The sequence below is a fragment of the Lipotes vexillifer genome, unplaced genomic scaffold (genome assembly GCF_000442215.2).
Source record: "Lipotes vexillifer unplaced genomic scaffold, Lipotes_vexillifer_v1.1 scaffold1506, whole genome shotgun sequence".
NCBI lineage: Eukaryota > Metazoa > Chordata > Mammalia > Artiodactyla > Lipotidae > Lipotes > Lipotes vexillifer.
This window is the reverse complement of record NW_006781238.1, coordinates 217,826-240,127: the sequence shown is the minus strand read 5'-3', so window position 1 is coordinate 240,127 and position 22,302 is coordinate 217,826. Positions and strand designations below refer to the sequence as shown.

The 22,302-nt window shown below is 37.1% G+C and overlaps 1 protein-coding gene across 1 annotated transcript in view; it reads right to left on the bottom strand.

Annotated features, from left to right (window-relative positions):
- Positions 1–22,302, bottom strand: part of LOC103091474 (transmembrane protein 117) — a 259,945-nt gene that overhangs the window by 183,182 nt on the left and 54,461 nt on the right. The window contains exon 2 of the mRNA XM_007454519.1: positions 14,500–14,597. Within this exon, the coding sequence (XP_007454581.1) occupies positions 14,500–14,597 (98 nt within the window). The remainder of the gene's footprint in view (positions 1–14,499; positions 14,598–22,302) is intronic.

Here is a 22,302-nt window from a genome sequence, read left to right as displayed (position 1 = left end):
TACAAATGAACTTATCCACAAAACAGAAACAGACTCACAGACATAGAGAACAAACTTACGGTTACCCATGGGGATAGCGAGGGTGGGGAGGGATGGATTGGGAGTTCGGGATTAACATACACACACTACTGTATGTGGAATGGATAACCAACAGGGACCTGCTGTGTAGCACAGGGAACTATATTCAACATCTTGTAATAACTTATAATGGAAAAGAATCTGAAAAAGTATAACTGAATCACTTTACTGTGCACTTGAAACAACAAAACATTGTAAATCAACTATAATTCAATAAAAATTTTTAAAAAAATGACTGACAGGGCTTCCCTGGTGGCGCAGTGGTTGAGAGTCCGCCTGCCGATGCAGGGGACACGGGTTCGTGCCCCGATCCGGGAAGATCCCACATGCCGCGGAGCGGCTGGGACCGTGGACCATGGCCTCTGGCCTGCGCGTCCGGAGCCTGTGCTCCGCAACGGGAGAGGCCACAGCAGTGAGAGGCCCGCGTACCGCAAAAAAAAAAAAAAAAAAAAATGACTGACAGACCAAGAGTTGACATGGACGTGGAGGAACTGGAACGCTCACACACTTTAGGTGGGACACAAAATGACCACTTTGGAAAGGAGTTGGGCCGTTTCTTACAAAGTTAAACATACATTTACCATGTGACCCAGTGATCCCTCTCCTGGGTATTTACTGAAGACAAATGAAAACACATTCCTAAAAAAACTCATACTATTTTTTTAATAGAATTTTTATCTGTAATAGACAAACACTGGAAACAACCCACACGTCCATCCACTGGTGAACAGCCATGGTCATCCACACAATGGAATACGAATTAACAACTAAAAGGAATGAACTACTGATATGTACATCAAAATGATGACTCTCAAAAGCATTATACAAATGAAAGAACTTAGACATGGAAGACCACATACTGTATAATTTCATTTATATGAAATTATAGAAAAGGCACAACTATTCTTTCAGAAAACTGATTAGTGGTTGCCCAGGGCTGGGAATGGGGAAGAGGATTGACTGCAAAGGGCACAAAATAACTTTTTTGGGTGATGGTGGTTTTAAAACTGTATACATTTGTCAAAATTCATTGAAATTTCTTACTTAAAATTGGTAAAATTTGTTGTATATAAATTGCACGTGAAGAAAGCTGATTTTTTTTTTTTTAAGAATATTTAATGAGATCCACCCTCTTAACCAAGAGTCAGGTATACAATACTGCATTTTTTTTTTTTAATTCTGTGTTCAGTAATTTATTCCTATGATAATGGGTTATTTTATTGCTGTTGCCAGTCTCCATCATGGAAGGTGCCAGTAATTCAAGTACCTCTGGGTTTTTGAAGAAAGCTGATTTTTAAAATAAAGGCATAAAACGACTATATATAAAGCAGATAACTATATATAAAGCAGATAACGACTATATATAAAGCAGATGGCATGGGGAGCTGTGTTCAATGTCCTGTGATGGATCATGATGGAAAAGAGCATGAAAAAGAATATGTATGTATATATACATATGTATATGTATAACTGAATCACTTTGCTGAGCACCTGAGGCTGGCACAGCATTGTAAGTCAACTATACATCCATTTAAAAAACAATAATAATAAATGAAGGCATATAATAATGAAAAAAATAAACCCACAGTCTGCAAAAAAATTGAAGAAGTGATAGAGGATTGCACAATGTGGAGACTTGACACAAGATCTGTTAGGAGGCAAGTTCCATCCGGTGAGGCCTGGTGTGGGAAACGGAGCCTCATGTAGTACTCTTCTAAGGCCGTGGTTCTCAGGGCGTCAGGAGAGCTTGGAGAACTTGGCAAAAACATAAAGTCCCAGGCCCTCCCCTACTGTAATGAGCTTGGTCCCCTGTGCTGCTTATGAGGCTCTAGCCTTATCGGACTTCACTTGTTTCATCAAGGTCACCCTGCTTGCCCCCTCAGAGCTTGGCACACGTTCTTTCCTCTCCTGGAATGCTTGAGCAACTTTCTGATTCCCAAGATTGGGTTAAGTCCACCTGCTATGCCCATGGCTTACTGTACTTGCCTTTTATCAGGTATACCACTTTTAAAAAATTTATTTTATTGAGGTATAGTTGATATGCAGTGTTGTGTTGGTTTCTGCTGTGCAGGGGTGATTTGGTTTTACATAAATATGCATTATTTTTCCTGTTCTTTTCCATTGTGGTTTATCACAGGATATTATTTATTTGTTTATATTTTGTTTTTGGCTGTGTTGGGTCTTCGTTGTGGCAAGCGGGGGTTGCTCTTCGTTGCAGTGCGCGGGCTTCTCATTGCAGTTGGCTTCTGTTGTTGCAGAGCACGGGCTTTAGGTGTGCGGGCTTCAGTAGTTGTGGCACGTGGGCTTCAGTAGTTGTGGCTCCTGGGCTCTGAAGCGCAGGCGCAGCAGTTGTGGAGCACAGGCTTAGTTGCTTCGCGGCATGTGGGATCTTCCCGGACCAGGGATCGAACCCGTGTCCCCTGCAGTGGGAGGCAGATTCTTGGCCACTGCGCCACCAGGGAAGTCCCTCTCCATGTGTTTTTTTTAAAATTTAAGTATAGTTGATTTACAATGTTGTGTTAATTAGCACAATGTTATGCTAATCCCAAACTCCCATGTACACTTAAAATTTTGTAAATAAAATTTTATTTTATGTAAATTATATCTCAATAAAGCTGAGTTTTGAAAATGATGGAAAAAAAAAGTCAAAGTATTACTTTTCAATTATGTCCTTCCATACCTGCCCACTTTAAATAAAAGATGGCCCACCAAAGTCACCAATGCTTGATTAACCTCCAAAGCAGTGCTGGTTTGTGCAGTGGAAGTGTGACACAAGCTGAAATTCAGGAGAACTGATGGCAAGAAACCACCATGGAGTAGAAGAGATGACAGTGTAATTGGCAAATAACAAGGTGGAGAGTGAGTGGGGGCAAGTCTCTTTCAAGAAATGTGACCTGAAGACAGAGAGAACTGGAAAGGGGTACAGTCCCTGATATTTGTTTCCTTCCTAGAACTTACTGTTATTTATAATTTTTAAAAAATTATTTCTTTTTTTTCTATCCTACCAACAAGCTAGTTGGTAAGATATACAGTAAGTCTTACATGAGGGCAAGAACTAGGTATGTTTCCTATTCACTGTTGCATTCCCAGTAGAATACCTAACACAGTCAACAAATATGAATGATTGAATGAATATATGAGACAAGCTTGAATTTTTGTTTTTCACTCAATAGCAAAGCTTCGTCCAGCTTACATATGGAGACATTGGTTCTTGTTTGGTTTCCAGAATGTGGGTTACTCATATGCCCAGCCATTATAATCAGACTATACTTAACCTTTAGGCTAATAAATATACATGTGAGGACAAACTCAGAGTGCCTCATCTGATTTGACACCTGCCTATACATTCTACCTCTAGTTCATCAGAAAGCTTCCTAGGTGCAACAGCAAACATCAAAGCATTTCAGCCTTTAATATGGTTAATGCATCCATCCCTTCTTCTAAAGAGAGAAGGCACAGGGAGTTCTGGCCGGCAGGGGTGGTGGGAATGTAGGAATAGGATACTCTGAAAACAAGAGCTGGCATTTTGGGACCAGAGCTAATGGGGTGAATTCATATTAGATCTGGGTGATAGCAGCAGTCTGGTACCAGAAAGAAACTGCACATTGATGGAGACTGTCAGAGGCCTCAGCTTGTTTTGGATGAACCCTGCCTGCACTCTTCATCTCCCTTAATTTTGATCAGTGGTTCATGAAATAAACAATGATTCACTTCCAGTTGATAATGGTAAAAGAGTTGCCTTGCAGAGAACATCGGAGTATTAGTTACCAGCAATTCTGGTTTGAGAATCGATCAGTTGTGAGTTTCCAACAGTGACTAATGTACCACAAAAACCGAATTGGTGGCTTGCAGATCTCAGCATTGGATGTGAGCCATAGTGAATCATGGGCACTAAACAACCAGCTGTACCTTGGTGACACTGAGATGTTTTTCTCGGCCCATTCAATCTACAAAAAGCTGATGGGAGGGATTTAAATAAAGAATGACAGCTCTTCTGATATGATAATTGTCTCCTGAATAGGAAACCTTAATCCTAATAGGCAGGTTTGACCAAAGCACATAAAAACAAACATGTTTTTAAGAAGGACTTTTATGCTAGCAAAGACATTTTACTCTAAGACATTTGTATTGTGACCACTTTGTAAATATTTGCAGAATGAAGATAAATACCTCAAAGAATTCTACCAATGGTTACTGGGAGATGTGGGGAAATAGCAAAAGTGAAAATAATATCTGGGCTTTCTAACAGGTGGAGTCATAGAAATACTTGGAGTTTTGTTAATATGAAAGATTCGCATTTTTCGTCTTTTAGAGATGGTGTGACAGGGGGCACACACTCATGACAAAGAAGGAAAAGACAGACAGGGTTTCCCAAACTGCTGAAATGGATTGAGTCACTAAACGTGGTTAAATGTTGCTTTCTATTCTTCTAGAATTTACTGTTTCTATTTTAATTTCGTGCATTTATACTATTATATACGAACTCAGGGACCTTTGAAAACATGACCTATACTTTAGAAATTTAATAAATATGAGTTAGGTATCCCAGCTCAGGGGAGTATTCCATTCAACCAGTAAATTTAAGACTGAAGAGGAATAACTATGTTCTACCAACATCTGTTATACAGAAAAACTATGCAGTATTTCCAAGCCTTTATTAAAGGGCATTTTCTTTCAAAGATTCATAAATTGGAGGATTGTTCTTGGATTCAGAGTTGCTATTCCAGGCTTTAGCAATTAGAATGAAGGCTTATAACAGGGAGGTTACTAGTAACTAATTTAACACTGTTTAATTAATCCTTTTTCCTTAAACCTTACTCACGTTTAAGAGATGAGGAAAAGATCCTAAGTTAAAAACCCTCACAGTTAGTGTGGGGCTGACATTGCATCACTGTAGAAACATATTCCACGATTTTTAAATGCACCTTCTAGCTGTAGGTAAAGCACATAATTTGCAACCAAGACGATATTTTTAAAGTACTGAAAATAAATATTTCTAAAAATTTTTCAGAAAAAAATTCATAATGATTATAAATCTTCCTATAAAGCATCAGTTAACCACAAAGTCAAAATACTTTTAATTATCCTTTTATCGTCTGCAGTGAAGTCCTCTATCTAAAGAAATTTTCAAAACTGTCCCAGAGTATTATATATTCGAAAGTCCTCACCAAAGCAGTTAATTCAGCAAGTGTATTTAATGCTTACTGTGTGCCAGGCACCATGCTAAGTCCTAGGGACACGATAAGTGAGATGCTATCCTGCTCTCAAGTAATGTGATCTGAGCATCAATATGTAGAGAACTTAGCCACCATTTTGATTTTAATGCATTTCTTTAAATTTTTAAAGGTTTTTAAATTTAAAACCCTATGAACTATTTATTCTCTATCTTTCTACTAAAAAATGAGAATGTCAAACAGTAAATTTTCACCACATAATTTAATTTAAGAGTCTTTTATTCAGTACCTGGGCAACAAGTAATTCGAAACGACCTCTATCTCTTGGGAGATAAATGAATATGCTCTGGACAAGACAAATCAATTAATAGCCAAAACAGTAAATACATTTAAATTTTTCCTGGGGAATATTCATTTTTAAATATAGATATCCCTCCAGCCTTCTCTCTCACCTTCTGAATAGCCTCCCTGTTCCTATTTCCTCCTGTCCTAATCGTGGGTTGACCCGGTACAAGTCTAGCATCTATCAGCAACATTCTGGAAAAACATTCTTGCCAAGCTCATCACTGATGGTCCTCTTAGAGTGAAATCCCATAGACACTTTGCATTTTGATCTTATTTGATATATCGCTAGCATTTGACTATTGACATTGTTATGTCTCTTGATATTCTCTCTTCTCTTGGCATCTATGACACACCCTTTTCGGACTTTTCGTTCTTTTTGTCCCCTCTTCCTCTGTCTTCTCTCCAGATGCCTCTTCTACCTGCTCCCAAATAAAAGAGCTCCGTAGGTTTACTCTAGTAGATCTTTTATTTTCACTGTACACCCACTCAAACACTCCATACATGTAGATAATGACATCTACAAAAGTATAAAAATGTAAACCAAGAAATAAATGTTAGTGATATTTCTGTCTCAGACCTCACCCCCTCACTCCTCAGCTTCAGATCCCATATAAGGACCTGCTTACTAGGTATCTCAATTAGTACATCAAGTTCAGCATGCTCAAGCCTGGATTCATTATGCCTCCATTTAAGACTCAGTTCTCCGCCAGGATCTCCTGTCTCAGTGAGTAACATAAGCTCCTGTTCAGCTGCTCAAGCCTAACTACTCAACGATACCTTAAACTTCTCCCCCTGCCTCACTCGACATACCTAACCAATCACCGTGTTTCTGGCCCCTACTTATCCTGAGATGACACTTCAGCCCTAGCAAAACCATCCCAAGAGCTCACCTTGAACCTACACCTTGTTGGGTATTACCTCCTGCCCCCATATTTCTCACTGGACAGAAAATTATGCTGTCAGAGTCCTTATTTTCTCTCTCAAAGTTGTATTCTCAGCAACATGGAGAGCACCTGGTGCTCATAATACCAGTCATAACATATCATAATACCAGTTAAAACAACTAACACAATAGTAAGTAGTAAAACCAGGACCGAAAGCCAGGCAACTGGCTTCAGAGTCTGCTTCTAACCACTATTTCATATTGTACTCAGAGCTTAAGTATTTACTTAAATAAGTTAAATGCAAACAAGACTTGCTCTTAATTCAGCAAAATTAAGTCTCGAAGGGCATGGGATTGTGTTAATGCCCAGGCATAAATATATACCTGAGAGTTAAATCCCTCATAAATATAGAATTTACTTTTTAAATGAAAATCTCTAAATAATATGACAACACATTAATTCAACAAAACAGTAATGCAACATCAATCAACTTTTTAGCCAGAAGTAGGAAACATCTAGCAAGAAAACCAGGTGAAGCATATCCTTGGATTCTTCTGCTGAGAAGTAGCCAGATTTAAATGGAGCTTGTTAACTTAGTGCAATGTTTAAAGTTAAGGTGACTGATTCAGTAGGTACAGTTACATGCTTTGGGCTAAAAATGTTCTGCTTTTCCTCACAGAGGCAGCTTTTAATTAAAGATAGACAACTGTGTAAAGAGACATGTTGAGATAGAAGGAAGGCTGAAGGCAAAAAGACAAAATCCATCCAGAGAGAAGATATGGGCTAATTTATTATTTGGGAAGTGAGGCAAAAAGCTGTGCATAATCTAGTTGCCCCTGGAACCTTTCATGAATCATTGTCTAATGTAAAAATTCTGTTCATAATGATGATGGAATTATAGAGCATATTAAAATATAATTAGCATCCTCTCTATTAAAAATCAATATGCAGCACTTTTCTAGTTAAAAATGTCGAGGCACAGAACCTTCAAGTTTGTTGAAAATTTAAAGTGATTTACTTTTTTCTCATTCATTGTGGAAATCCTGTATAGCATCCCTGAAAGACTATGTAGGCTTGGCAAGAATACTTCCACTGATGGGGATTTCAGCAGTTCATCAGGCAGGCTCATTCATCACTCAGACGCTCGTATTATTAGGGAATTCTTTCATACATGTATCCAAAGCTGCTTCCATGTGACTTAACACTCATTGACTCATATCTTAGTCCATTTGGGCTTTTATGACAAAGTATCACACACTGGGTGGCTTATATACAACATATATTTATTTCTCACAATTCTGGAGGCTGGAAGTCCAAGATAAAGGCACCAGCATGGTTATGTTTGGTAAGCGCCTCCTTCCTAATTCATAGCTGGCACCTTCTCACTGTGTCCTCACATGGTGGAAAGGGCTAGGGGTCTCTGTGAGGCCTTTTTTATAAACTCACTTTTCCCATTTTTGATGGCTCCACCATCATGACCGAAGCACCTTCTAAAGGCCCCATTGCCTAATACCATCACACAGGGCATTAGGATTTCAACACAGGAATTTTGGAGGGACACACATTCAGACTATAGCAGTCCATATTCTGGCCTCTGGAGCAAAGAAGACAGAATTACTCACTCTCCCACACCTTAATCTTACAGTATAAAATAGCATTGTAGAGCTGAAAAGGACCACAAAAAAATAACAAAACATCCCTTTTACAGAAAAGAAAATGGAAACTCAAAGTAGTCATACAGGTCACACAATTGGATATTAGTAGAGCTATTACTAAAACCCTCCTAACTGACATTTCCCCTGATTCTCAGGTCCATTTTATTAGTTTATTCCATTTTTTATTATTATTATCATGCCACTCTTCCACACATGTATGTTAAGACAATAATTGTTTCTTAAAGTAGAATTAAGGAAACACTCCCATTTACCATTGCAAAAAAAAGAATCAAATACCTAGGAATAAATCTACCTAAGGAGACAAAAGACCTGTATGCAGAAAACTATAAGACACTGTTGAAAGAAATTAAAGATGATACAAACAGATGGAGAGATATACCACGATCTTGGATTGGAAGAATCAACATTGTGAAAATGACTCTACTACCCAAAGCAATCTACAGGTTCAATGCAATCCCTATCACTCTACCAATGGAATTTTTCACAGAACTAGAACAAAAAATTTCACAGTTTGTATGGAAACACAAAAGACCCCGAATAGCCAAAGGAATCTTGAGAAAGAAAAATGGAGCTGGAGGAATCAGGCTTCCTGACTTCAGACTATACTACAAAGCTACAGTAATCAAGACAGTATGGTACTGGCACAAAAACAGAAATATAGATCAATGGAACAGGATAGAAAGCCCAGAGATAAACCACACACACAGTGTCACCTTATTTTTGATAAAGGAGGCAAGAATATACAATAGAGAATAGGCAGCCTCTTCAATAAGTGGTGCTGGGAAAACTGGACAGCTACATGAAAAAGGATAAAATTAGAACACTCTTTAATACCATACACAAAAATAAGCTCAAAATGGATTAAAGACCTAAATATAAGGCCAGAAACTATCAGACTCTTAGAGGAAAACATAGGCAGAACACTCTATGACATAAATCACAGCAAGATCCTTTTTGACCCACCTCCTAGAGAAATGGAAATAAAAATAAAAATAAACAAATGGGACCCAATGAAACTTAAAAGCTTTTGCACAGCAAAGGAAACCATAAACAAGATCAAAAGATAACCCTCAGAATGGGAGAAAATATTTGCAAATGAAGCAACTGACAAAGGATTAATCTCCAAAATTTACAAGCAGCTCATGCAGCTCAATATCAAAAAAACAAACAACCCAATCCAAAGATGGGCAGAAGATCTAAACAGACATTTCTCCAAAGAAGATATACAGATTGCCAACAAACACATGAAAGAATGCTCAACATCATTAATCATTAGAGAAATGCAAATCAAAACTATGATGAGATATCACCTCACACCAGTCAGAATGGCCATCATCAAAAAATCTACAAACAATAAATTCTGGAAAAGGTGTGGAGAAAAGGGGACCCTCTTGCACTGTTGGTGGGAATGTAAATTGATATAGCCACTATGGAGAACAGTATGGAGGTTCCTTAAAAAACTACAAATAGAACTAACATACAACCCAGCAATCCCACTACTGGGCATATACCCTGAGAAAACCATAATTCAAAAAGAGTCATGTACCACAATGTTCACTGCAGCTCTATTTACAATAGCCAGGACATGGAAGCAACCTAAGTGTCCATTGACAGATGAATGGATAAAGAAGATGTGGCATATGTATACAATGGAATATTACTCAGCCATAAAAAGAAATGAAATTGAGTTATTTGTAGTGAGGTGGGTGGACTTAGAATCTGTCATACAGAGTGAAGTAAGTCAGAAAGAGAAAAACAAATACCGTATGCTAACACATATATATGGAATCTAAAAAAAAAGTGGCAATGAAGAAGCTAGGGGAAGGATGGGAATAAAGACTCAGACCTACTGGAGAATGTACTTGAGGACACAGGATGGGGGAAGGGTAAGCTGGGACAAAGTGAGAGAGTGGCATGGACATATATACACCACCAAATGTAAAGTAGGTAGCTAGTGGGAAGCAGCCGCATAGCACAGGGAGATCAACTCGGTGCTTTGTGACCACTAGAGGGGTGGGATAGGGAGTGTGGGAGGGAGGGAGATGCGAGAGGGAAGAGATATGGGGATATATGTACATGTATAGCTGGTTCACTTTGTTCTAAAGCAGAAACTAACACAACATTGTAAAGCAATTATACTCCAATAAAGATGTTAAAAAATTAAAAATAAAAAAAATAAAGAAGTTTCCCCATTAAAAAAAAAAAGACAATAATTGTTTCTTGATTAGCTCTTGAATGGTCAAAGTTAAACAACCTTGTTAGACTTGAATAATAACCATGATACTCAAAGCAGGAAAACCAGCAGCAGCTCATTTGTTTCTCAGTCAAGAATAAAGCTAATCATGATCAAAAGATGCCCACCCAAACCATGATAGCACTAGATAAAGTACTTTTTAAAAATATAAATATACTAATCATCAAAAAAAAACCCACATAATTTTCTCTGTGCAACAGAGTGGAATGGAAGTGGACAGTTGTACACAGATGCACACAGCAATGCACTGTTTTCCCATTTCCAGGTATCTAAGTAATCACAGACCACAGTTTTTACCAAATGCTTTGCCACTATAATACCTGTATTACTATCTTTCCAGCCTTCATTGGTTTTCTTGCCATTTGCTTTCCAGCCCTCAAGACTAAAATTTCTGCTTTCTGCTGTGACAGCACTCCATTTCCAGGGATCAGTGACTGGATACATCAGGATAGGCTGGTTTATGTTGCAGTATCAAATAATCCCCCAATCTCAATGGCTTACCATTTGCAGAGGTATATTCCTCGCTCACACTACATGTGTTGTAAAGGATGCTGGGCTTATCCAGGTCATTCAGGGAAGCTGAATGACAAGTGCTCCAGCTAGACACAAACTTCCACAACGGCTACCTAGAAAGGAGCCCCTTTCAGTGCTTCTCGCTGGCAATTAAATGCTTCTACCTAGAGGTGACACAAGCCTCTTTCACTCACATTTTAATTGGTCTAAGCAAGTCATGTGATCAGAGGAGGCAGAAAGGTGCAAACCTCTCGTGTGTCTCCAAGCCAAGGAATTGAATTATCCGGGAAGCCCTAATGACCACGAGCTCTCCCAACTCCTTCCTCCACCAATTCCCCGACTAATCACAGAAGAGTGTCTTCCTTATTTTTTAAAAAGTTGAGCCTTTGGGAAATATCCCAAGATGCTTTCCCTCAAAAGCATATCAATTGTGTCTCTAGAGAGTAAATAAAGCGGGGAGATAGAAGCTAATATAAATATCATACGACTTATTTTTTTATGTCTACGTTTATGTATACATTTACTTCAGACACAGGTGAGTGAAAATGGGTATTGGTAGCCCTTCTGGAAAATAGAACAGTATATGGCATTAACCTAGGGTTTTGATTTTAAATTTTTATTCTTTTTAATTAACAAAAGGGCTGGGAATGGGGCTTTGGAAGGGAAGTTCTATAAATAGTCTGCCCTTTCCCATTTAGTATTTTCAAATCAACCACCATTTAGTCTCCTCCCAGGCATAGAGGCCCATGTGTTATAGCAGACTCATCTTTGCACAATTACAGAAAGAAATAGGAACAATTCTTTCCAATGTAGAGACATCTGTCACTAAGAATCAGAAAGAACTTAGCCACACAGTTGCAAATGAAATAGTTTCTGACAGGCATTTGTGAGTGAAAGCAGCTACACTTAGGTAAAGGTAACTTTTACTACAACAAAATTGCATGTTGTACTGTTTAAGCTCATAATCACATTGCAATGTATAAAAGCTTTCCTTTGCAAAATTTCTTCACCACAGATTTATTACACGAATATGTCTCTCCTTAACTAGGGTAAAACCAAAAGAAAATACCTCTTTTTGAGTGGGTGACACATAGTATGTAAATGCTATCTTTTATTTCATTTAAAACCTTGCCAATGATTTCTGTATTTTTATCTCCTAGAGCTAAAAAAACAAATGCCCTTTACACTTGCTAAATCCCTTTTATCTGAAAAGTATGAACAAAAAGGGAGATTTTTTGCTTCCCACATAATTTCCATGTTCAACATTTTGCATCAGATTTTTCTTTTTTAAAACCATGAATACTGTTGTCAAGATAATCTAACAGTATGTAATGGATAAAATAGGAAAAAAATATGTTCAAAGTGGCATTTAAATTTTCCTCCAGTTGTTTTATGCTCTCCATGATTTGAAATATTACTTCTGAAACATAACAATAAAAATCATCTCTCAAATATATTACCTAATAATCAATAATTTTACAGAAACAATGACTACAAGAATAAGTGTGAATTTTAGTTTGCTCTCCATTTAAGAATATTATCTATTTGTCAGTGACTAATTAAATTATTTTACAACATTCAAAATATGCTTTAGATTATCCATTGGGACTGTGTTATCACATATGTCAAAAATAAACACACTTGTATAAACAGATTGGTAATATGTAGATTTGAGTAATAACGTTCAAGGAAAATGTACTAAGATGATTAAGGAGAAATCTAGTATGGATTCCTCTCCTCTGAAACAACGATTGCAACTAAGAGTAGCTAATGACAACAATAATAGAGGCATTCAGATATGCATGGCTCATCTTTGCAAATGATATACATGTGACCTTGGTAACTGGCCACATTGAACAATAATCAATGGGCTTCCTTGGAAGATACATTAAATGATACAAAATATCTGTAAACATAGTAAGTAGATATTTTAAAAGAGAGATAGTCCATAAAGACTTTTAACATTAGAGTTTATCTCCTTTTAAATTATGATTCTTAAAACCCCTGTACAGAATTCTATAGGGTAGAATGATTTCCCAGAATCTCACGTTCTTATTTAGCACCATTATCTAAACAAGGATTAAGGATAATCATTTGGAATTTGCACACCGATGTATCCTTTGTTTTTCTAGAGACAGTCTAATGTAATGCTTAATAACTGGGGCCCTGAATTCAGAGACCTATGCTTATAATAATAGCACTTACTTACAGGGTTATCAGGATTAAATGAGTAAGTTCTTAGCATAGTGCCTGGAGCAAAACATATCTTCAATGAATACTTGTTAAAATTATAATATTACATATTATTTAGTCAAGCTACATGGGGAGCTTACAAACAGGAAACAATATGAAGGTTAAATGTGCCATAAAATAGGCCACACTTGACTCAGAGGCAAGTTGTGAATAAACATCTACAAAATCATATTCATCTTCACAACGTTATTGAAAAATCTACTTTTTGTTTACTTGCTGTTAATTGAGTTCAAAATGCCATATATCTGAAGCAACATTTAGTAATAGTGCTAAAGCACAAAGATAGCTTAGAGTGTATATTTTCCCCCAAGTACTTAGTGACCATGACTTTTGTAGCTTGTACATGAAAAAAAATCAACCCTCAGAGTTAGATCCAAGAATAAACAGACTTTTTTTTTCATTTTGAAAGGTAGGTGAACAGAATGCAATTTAGGAAGCACAAGTCATCATCAATTACAAGGCTTCTGGGTGTTAATGTAGATAACTTTTCATACATTGGGTTGAATCACTGTCACACGGCCTGGTGGAAGTGCCCTTCTTGCTGTCTCTATATTCCTACCATTTCTGTCTAAGCTTCTTCAAATATACATAAATAATGTTGACTCCACAAAAAACAAAGTTCCATAAGACATGGATTGTTTTTTAATTGCAATGATTGGGCTGGAGAGCTAAAGGAAATTATTGGTACAAAAAGTGCCACAGGGATATTGGCTCGGTGCTTTGTGACCACCTGGAGGGGTGGGATAGGGAGGGTGGGACGGAGGGAGATGCAAGAGGGAAGAGATATGGGAACATATGTATATGTATAACTGATTCACTTTGTTATAAAGCAGAAACTAACAGACCATTGTAAAGCAATTATACCCCAATAAAGATGTTAAAAAAAAAAAAAAAAAGAAGTGCCGAAGAGCCAGATGTGGTCTGTAAAGAGGTTCCTTCACTGTATGATTTCTTCAAAGCAAAATTATATCCTGTCAAATACACTGGAAATTCAGTACTTACTGGGGACATTTTTATACCCGATTCCATTGATGAAACTTATAGCTTATTTTTGCTGACTCAAAAACCTACTTACCTCTGGTAAAATCTTATTCGCTTTACTATATTAGTAAATGTATCTCTTGTAAATGTGTATATACAACAATGTGTAAGCAGAAATTAATTGATAAATAGGATAATGGTTTTCATCATTTTAATGGAGCACAGTGTCCACTAGAAGTGCCTCTCTAGATAGAATTTTATATATCTAAAGAAAACGAAATCCACCTCAAGTCCTTGTGAATGAGGCAAGACATATGTCAATAAATGAAACAATCTCTTACCAGAATAAAATAATCCTAACATTTCCTTTCTTCCAGAAAGCTCTTGCAGATTTTCCCCAATCAGGATAGGGCTTGTCCTGAAGCATCATATCAGTGACCTGAAGCAATGAAAGAAACTTATTTAGTACTTTCAGAAATCTTCCATTCAGGTTTAAATATGTATATAATTCATATTTTGCTAAGAATAAAATACGTATGTATTTTAACATTAGAATATATGCAGAGAAAAATTTAGAAGAATATACTTCAGTTAAAAGTTTTAACAGTTCATTTGACTTCACATAATGAATGAGCATATTTAAGGCTGTTCAACATATCAAACAGTGATATGTTTTTAAAAAACATCAAGATTACCTTATCCAAGGAGGCATCTTTAAGATACTATTAACTTCTCCATAGAAAAAAAACATAATAAATAAAATGTCATTCTTTTTAAGTTTGTCTAAATCAGAAACCCCAAAATTCAAACATTTCCTGACGTGTCTAGAGTTTTACCTATATCACTAGTCAAACTATTACCTTCCTTTCTCTCCCTTTTTCCCTTCAATGATGTGTGAGATATAAGACACGAACCCTTTTTATGGCATATTATTCTAATTATCCAGTATTGTTCCAAAAATGTTCTACCTCTTTTTCTCAGGTGCACAAATCCTGCCCGTCTTGGGTAAAGTCACATCACCACTGTGATGTTTTCACCATTCCCTCCAACTGTGGGAGCCTGATTCCTCCAGCTCCGTTTTTCTTTCTCAAGATTGCTTTGGCTATTCAGGGTCTTTTGTGTTTCCATACAAACTGTGAAATTTTTTGTTCTAGTTCTGTGAAAAATGCCATTGGTAGTTTGATGGGGATTGCATTGAATCTGTAGATTGCTTTGGGTAGTACAGTCATTTTCACAATGTTGATTCTTCCAATCCAAGAACATGGTATATCTCTCCATCTGTTGGTATCATCTTTAATTTCTTTCATCAGTGTCTTATAATTTTCTGCATACAGGTCTTTTGTCTCCTTAGGTAGGTTTATTCCTAGATATTTTATTCTTTTTGTTGCAATGGTAAATGGGAGTGTTTTCTTGATTTCACTTTCAGATTTTTCATCGTTAGTATATAGGAATGCCAGAGATTTCTGTGCATTAATTTTGTATCCTGCTACTTTACCAAATTCATTGATTAGCTCTAGTAGTTTTCTGGTAGCATCTTTAGGATTCTCTATGTAGAGTATCATGTCATCTGCAAACAGTGACAGCTTTACGTCTTCTTTTCCGATTTGGATTCCTTTTATTTCCTTTTCTTCTCTGATTGCTGTGGCTAAAACTTCCAAAACTATGTTGAATAAGAGTGGTGAGAGTGGGCAACCTTGTCTTGTTCCTGATCTTAGTGGAAATGGTTTCAGTTTTTCACCATTGAGAACGATGTTGGCTGTGGGTTTGTCATATATGGCCTTTATTATGTTGAGGTAAGTTGCCTCTATGCTTACTTTCTGGAGGGTTTTTATCATAAATGGATGTTAAATTTTGTCAAAAGCTTTTTCTCCATCTATTGATATGATCATATGGTTTTTCTCCTTCAATTTGTTAATATGGTGTATCACATTGATTGATCTGCGTATATGGAAGAATCCTTGCATTCTTGGGATAAACCCCACTTGATCACAGTGTATAATCCTTTTAATGTGCTGTTGGATTCTGTTTGCTATATTTTGTTGAGGAGTTTTGCATCTATGTTCATCAGTGATATTGGCCTGTAGTTTTTTTTTTTTTTTTTGGTGGCGTCTTTGTCTGGTTTTGGTATCAGGGTGATGGTGGCCTCGTAGAATGAGTTGGGGAGTGTTCCTCCCTCTGCAATATTTTGGAAGAGTTTGAGAAGGATAGGTATTAGCTCTTCTAAATGTTTGATAGAATTTGCCTGAGAAGCCATCTGGTCCTGGACTTTCGTTTGTTGGAAGATTTTTAATCACAGTTTCAATTTCAGTGCTTGTGATTAGTCTGTTTATATTTTCTATTTCTTCCTGGTTCAGTCCTGGAAGGTTGTGCTTTTCTAAGAATGTGTCCATTTCTTCCAGGTTGTCCATTTTATTGGCATATAGTTGTTTGTAGTAATCTCTCACGATCCTTTGAATTTCTGGGAAATACTTATCATATTTTCTAGAAGGAAGCAATCTGCTGCTATATGACCAATTATCACAGCAGCATGTTTTGGAAAAATGACATTCAAGGACAAAGGATTTTCTCAGGAAAATAGCAAGATGAGGCAAAAAACATTTTTTCTGATGCCAGACAGCTGGTCTTTTTCACTCCCAGCTCCAACTCTTTAAGTCATATCATCAGATCAATGTCAGGTCACTTGCAGCTAAATTGGCAGGAGCAGAGACAGTCATTAAAGGGATGCATTCAATAAAGAAAAATCCAATTACCTTCTGCATTAGAGAAATCAAATTCATTTCTGGAGTTGGTCAAGGACAGTCTTTGTGGGAATAGATGCAGGAAAGGGGGGACTGAGGACAATGCAAAAATATTGCTGTGTAGCATAAATACAATGTGAAACTTGTTGATGCTTCACTCCAGGGAAGATTATTAGAATTTGAAATTGCTGGTCTTTCTTTCTAACCTGGGAGACATTTGTCTAACTCTTTGAGTCTCACAATCCTCCCCTTCTCCTCTCCTCTCTATTAGGTATTTGCACAAAACTCAGAACTTCATTACGCCCCTTATCACATTATGCCTTGTTGGCAGTCTTTCTCAGTAGAATATAAGCTTATTTGGGGGCTTGAGTATAGTACAATCTGAGCAGGAACATGCACGTTGAGATTTCAAAGTCAGTAAATGATCGTAAAAGCAAGTGACCTCTACAGGAATCTAAGTGAAAACTTTGCTCTTCTGTGAGTTTAGCCTATATGACATGGTGGTAACAAGGGCAGCAAGAAGATACAATGGCATCGGTAATATTGTGCATTTGCTAGAGAGCTTCATGGATTACAAAGCTCTTAGATGTACTCTTCTTAATAATTGTTGTAGCAACTTTATAAAATAAGTCATTATATCCTGTCTTTCGCCCATGGAGAAAGAGAAGTTAGTGAGCAGTGTCACACTTCTAATGTACTGTTATGTGCACCAGTTCTGGGGCCAGCCTCCCTGGCTTTTAATCCAAGTTTTGTCTCTTACTATTTTTTGATTTGGGGCAAAGTAATCAACCACTGTGTGTCTCAGTTTCTTATTCATCATCTATGGGCGCACAATACATGTTAGCAGGTGTTATAATAATTATAGATGTTTATTGTTGATGTCTATCATTCTGCTTCCTGTGACTGTGTTGAATAACTGGATTTGGAGTCAAAGGGACTGACAATCAGTCTCATCTCTTCCATAAAGACAAAACTATCATATATTGAACCGTTAGAAAATGACAAAGATACAGTACAATGTTAAAATACATTACAGATTAAATTGCTGTGAAAAATCAAAGGGAAGGGAGGTCAGTAACCAAAGGTTGCAATAATCTAAGAAGGTTTCGTAGATTTGTGTAACATAACTGAGAATTAATTTGCATCTTGTACCACTCTCTAATTTTTCCAGTCTTATTTTCTTAGCCCAACTGTACATGTAGGTACTCACATGTAGGTACTACATATAGTTTTATGTTAAGCATGTGATATTAATAAAAAATACTGATTTATTAGGATATAAGGTCATAACATAATAACAATAACAGTAGCTACATAGTGCCTCTCTTGAGATAGCTATTATGCAGTAGGGTATCATTTAAGAGAAATAAGTGCTATGCCATTAATACACGAGCATATACATTAAGGATATTAATGAACAAACACACACATACAATTTTGCAATGCTCTTTTACAACTTTTCTCTATTTAACAATATATCTTGAACATTATTATATTTACATCAGTACCTGTAAAACTATTTAAATAGTTTCTTCTTTTTTTCATCTTCTATCCTACATTCTTATGTGCATTTTACTGTAATAGAAAAGGTTTCTATTATTTCTGATTATTATCTTTATAATTAAACTTCATTTGATAGATGTATTTTATTATTCCTTTTGATTTTATTTATTCCCTAGCATGAGCATTGACAAAATTATCTTTCTGCCTTCTCCCCCTCCATCACCCTACTGTACTTATTATATTATTTTTCCTATTAACTCTTTGACTCTGAATATATTAAGTCCCTATTTTATTTATCATCTTTAAATGATACCTTTTCCCCTCATCTATAAAAGGTGTGAACTTCAGAGTATTATACTTTTTTACACCATATATCATTTCTATGTTGTTATGGTTTGGGAATATTCTGGTCTATGATCAGAAGCCATGCATTTCTTTTGACCTTTGTTCAAATTGCCTCAACAATCTTTTCCAGTACTACTGCTGGAGTTTTTCCACTACTTCCAATGCCTGAACTTTTCTCTATAACACATTCTTCCGGAAGATTTGTGAAAACAATGCAGTCTTCAACCAAATTGTTTATTTTCTTTACACATGACCAATAATTAGGCTGAGTATAAAGTTACTGAATCACAATTGTTTTCCTTAGAATTGAAGGCATTGTTTTACTTTCTTAATACTGTTGAGTGATGCCAAGGAGCAGTATCAGAAAACTGGAACCAGAAAATTTTTTTCCCATCTTTACAGGTGGATTGATTTTTTTTTTTTTTTTTTGCGGTACGCGGGCGACTCACTGCTGTGGCCTCTCCCATTGCGGAGCACAGGCTTCGGACGCACAGGCTCAGCCGCCATGGCTCACTGGCCCAGCCGCTCCGCGGCATGTGGGATCTTCCCGGACCGGGGAACAAACCCGTGTCCCCTGCATCGGCAGGCGGACTCTCAACCACTGCACCACCAGGGAAGCCCCATGAATTGATTTTTTTAATTGCTTGGATGCCCACAGTATTCTCTCTCTTTTTTTTTTAGTGTAATAATTTTGCTAAGTTTATTGATTTTCGTCTGTCACTTTTCTAGGCACAATTTGCCCTTTAAGTCTAAAGATTCACATGTTTCTTTATTCTATTAAGTCTTTTGGGAATACTTAACCATTACTTTACTTATCCATTTTTTTAGATCTATTTTTTAGAGACACAATTATGCAGATTCTGGGTTTTTTTCTGTCTTCTACGTCTACGCCTCTTTTTACCTTTTAATTTCACTCACTCAGTCATATCATATCCCTTACTATGATTTTGGGTGTGTTGACTAATGTTTGTGGAGACTCCAGTTTGACCTTTTTTTCTCTACATTTTTCTCTCTTGCATATTCCTTTCCTGATCCTCTACCATCTCTTGTTTCATCTTCTACTGTCCCACACCATCCTCTACATTCTTGTATCTCTGCTTTGAAACCTTATTTTATAAAGACAATGATTTCACTATTTTTTTTAATTCACTGGGATATTTTTATCAAAATTTTCCTCTGGCTTGTGGTATCATTTTTCTGGTGGAGGGTTCTTCACCTGTTATTGGATTTTCTTGTTATTTTCTTCCTCTTTTATTCTTAATGACAAAATTCTCATACTGGTTCCTTTGGAATGGATCGCCTTCTGAATGATGTGAGGTTTTCCCTGGACTAGCATTCTGCAACAGGCTCATGTTGAGGGGTGACAGGGCCCACTCCCAATCAGAACACCCCATCCCCATTATTCCAGGCCTTTCAGGGAGGGCCACCTACTTTGGAGAACTGTTCTTTGCCAACTTGGCCTGAGATCTGTAGTCACCATATGTCCTCTTAGCATTGTCATGAAACATAGTTGACAGTCACTACATTTGGCAACCCTCCATCATAGATGGTGCTTCTGATTTAGAGATGTGATTTAGTTAGAATCAGATAAAGTTAGATAAAGATAAAGTTAGAATCTCTGACACTTATACTCCACACTCTTTTAGTTCATTGCCCAAATCTTCCTATTTTAAAATGGAAATTCTGTATTGTTATTTAAAATGATTATTAAAAGCCTTTTCATGGTGACAGGTATTTTGGGCAATTTTGAGGCCATACCATCAAATATAAGAACTACATCTGTGATATACTTGTCTCCTTGGTTTTTTTTTTTTTTTTTTTCCTTGCGTTATGCGGGCCTCTCACTGTTGTGGCCCCTCCCATTTGCGGAGCACAGGCTCCGGACGCGCAGGCTCAACGGCCATGGCTCACGGGCCCAGCCGCTCCGCGGCACGTGGGACCCTCCCGAAACGGGGCACGAACCCGCGTCTCCTGCATCGGCAGGCGGACCCTCAAGCACTGCGCCACCAGGGAAGCCCTTGTCTCCTTGTTTTAATGGTATTCATCAGATGACCTAAATAGCATTCAAAGCTAGTTTTTATTTAAAGCTGTTTTAGATTAATGCTTTCCCCAAATACAACTTCATTCAAAATAAAATAATGAAACGTAATATGAGATTTTGTAGGTATCTGAACATAAGGTAATTTCAGATTTTCTGAGAGATTATTCTGAAGAAAAGCTTTGCTTCATATTCAGCATATGTGTAATATAAAAAATTAGGTTATCTGGCTACTTATATTTATTATATAAGTGAATTTTGAAAAAGTGTTTAGGTAATGGAATGATAAGTATTCTGTAAGAGCATTTATAATTTTCATCTCTTAAAGATAATAGTGCTAGGGGCTTCCCTGGTGGCGCAGTGGTTGAGAGTCCTCCTGCCGATGCAGGGGACACGGGTTTGTGTCCCGGTCCGGGAGGGTCCCACGTGCCACGGAGTGGCTGGGCCTATGAGCCATGGCTGCTGGGCCTGCGCGTCCAAAGCCTGTGCTCCGCAACGGGAGAGACCACAACAGTGAGAGGCCCATGTAACGCAAAAAAAAAAAAAAAAAAGATAATAGTGCTAATAGTTTCCCAATTTAGTAGTGTCTTCCATCTCATGAAAATTAGATCAAAATATGCCATCAGCAATGGATGATTTTCATGAATTTCTACAATTACTTTTTAAACACTTGGATAAAGGTCCTTATATAATTGTTACTATGACCAAGATTTTTTTATTGTTTGTTTTTAGTTCCTTGTCCAGTTAAGAAAGTAAATTGAGATTATTAGTAATGTACTGCCCCACAGCTGCAATATTCTTTTCCTGACTTTATTGATGCCACTTTTATTTAGATTTCATTTGAGGCATATCACAGGTACACATTAATTGTACAAAATTCTTTAGATGGAATTATAAGCCAGTAATCGGCACTTACGAAGAATGAATAGGCAATTAATGCCAAATTTTCAATACCAAGCAAACCCATATCTTGGCAGGTGTTTTGAAATTCCCTATAGTGTTCATTCAGGGACAGGATGGGAAGTTACAAAGTTCCTTTAATTTGTAATAGCAAACTTTATTTTGAGGGCTTTAGCTGCCCAAAGAATTATGGTTCAGGACACATTGATTTACCAACAGCCAAAGCCAATATCAAAATAAGTGAATCTTCACATACCCAGGCCAAGAGGAGGGATTGCTTGTCATTATGAATAACACGAGCATGACAGTGAGTAATAAATCATTGGTCACAAGCCAGGAAATGTCAGCACTTAAGCTGGAGAGGAAGAAGAGATGGTGAGCAGGGCTCCAGTATTTCTTTAAATTGTTCATTTTACTTCTATGCTTCTAAGCAGATTGATGGAAAGTCCTTGTTCATGCTGCAGCCATATATCCCCAAATTCTTCCCAATGTCATCAAAATCATAGTAAGAAGTCTGACTCCATTTTTTTTTTATATTTGACTGCTGACTACTTTTAAGCTTCACCATCCACTCTTCTTTTGCCCCACATCTGGGTAAGTTGATGAGAAAACCCTAGTAA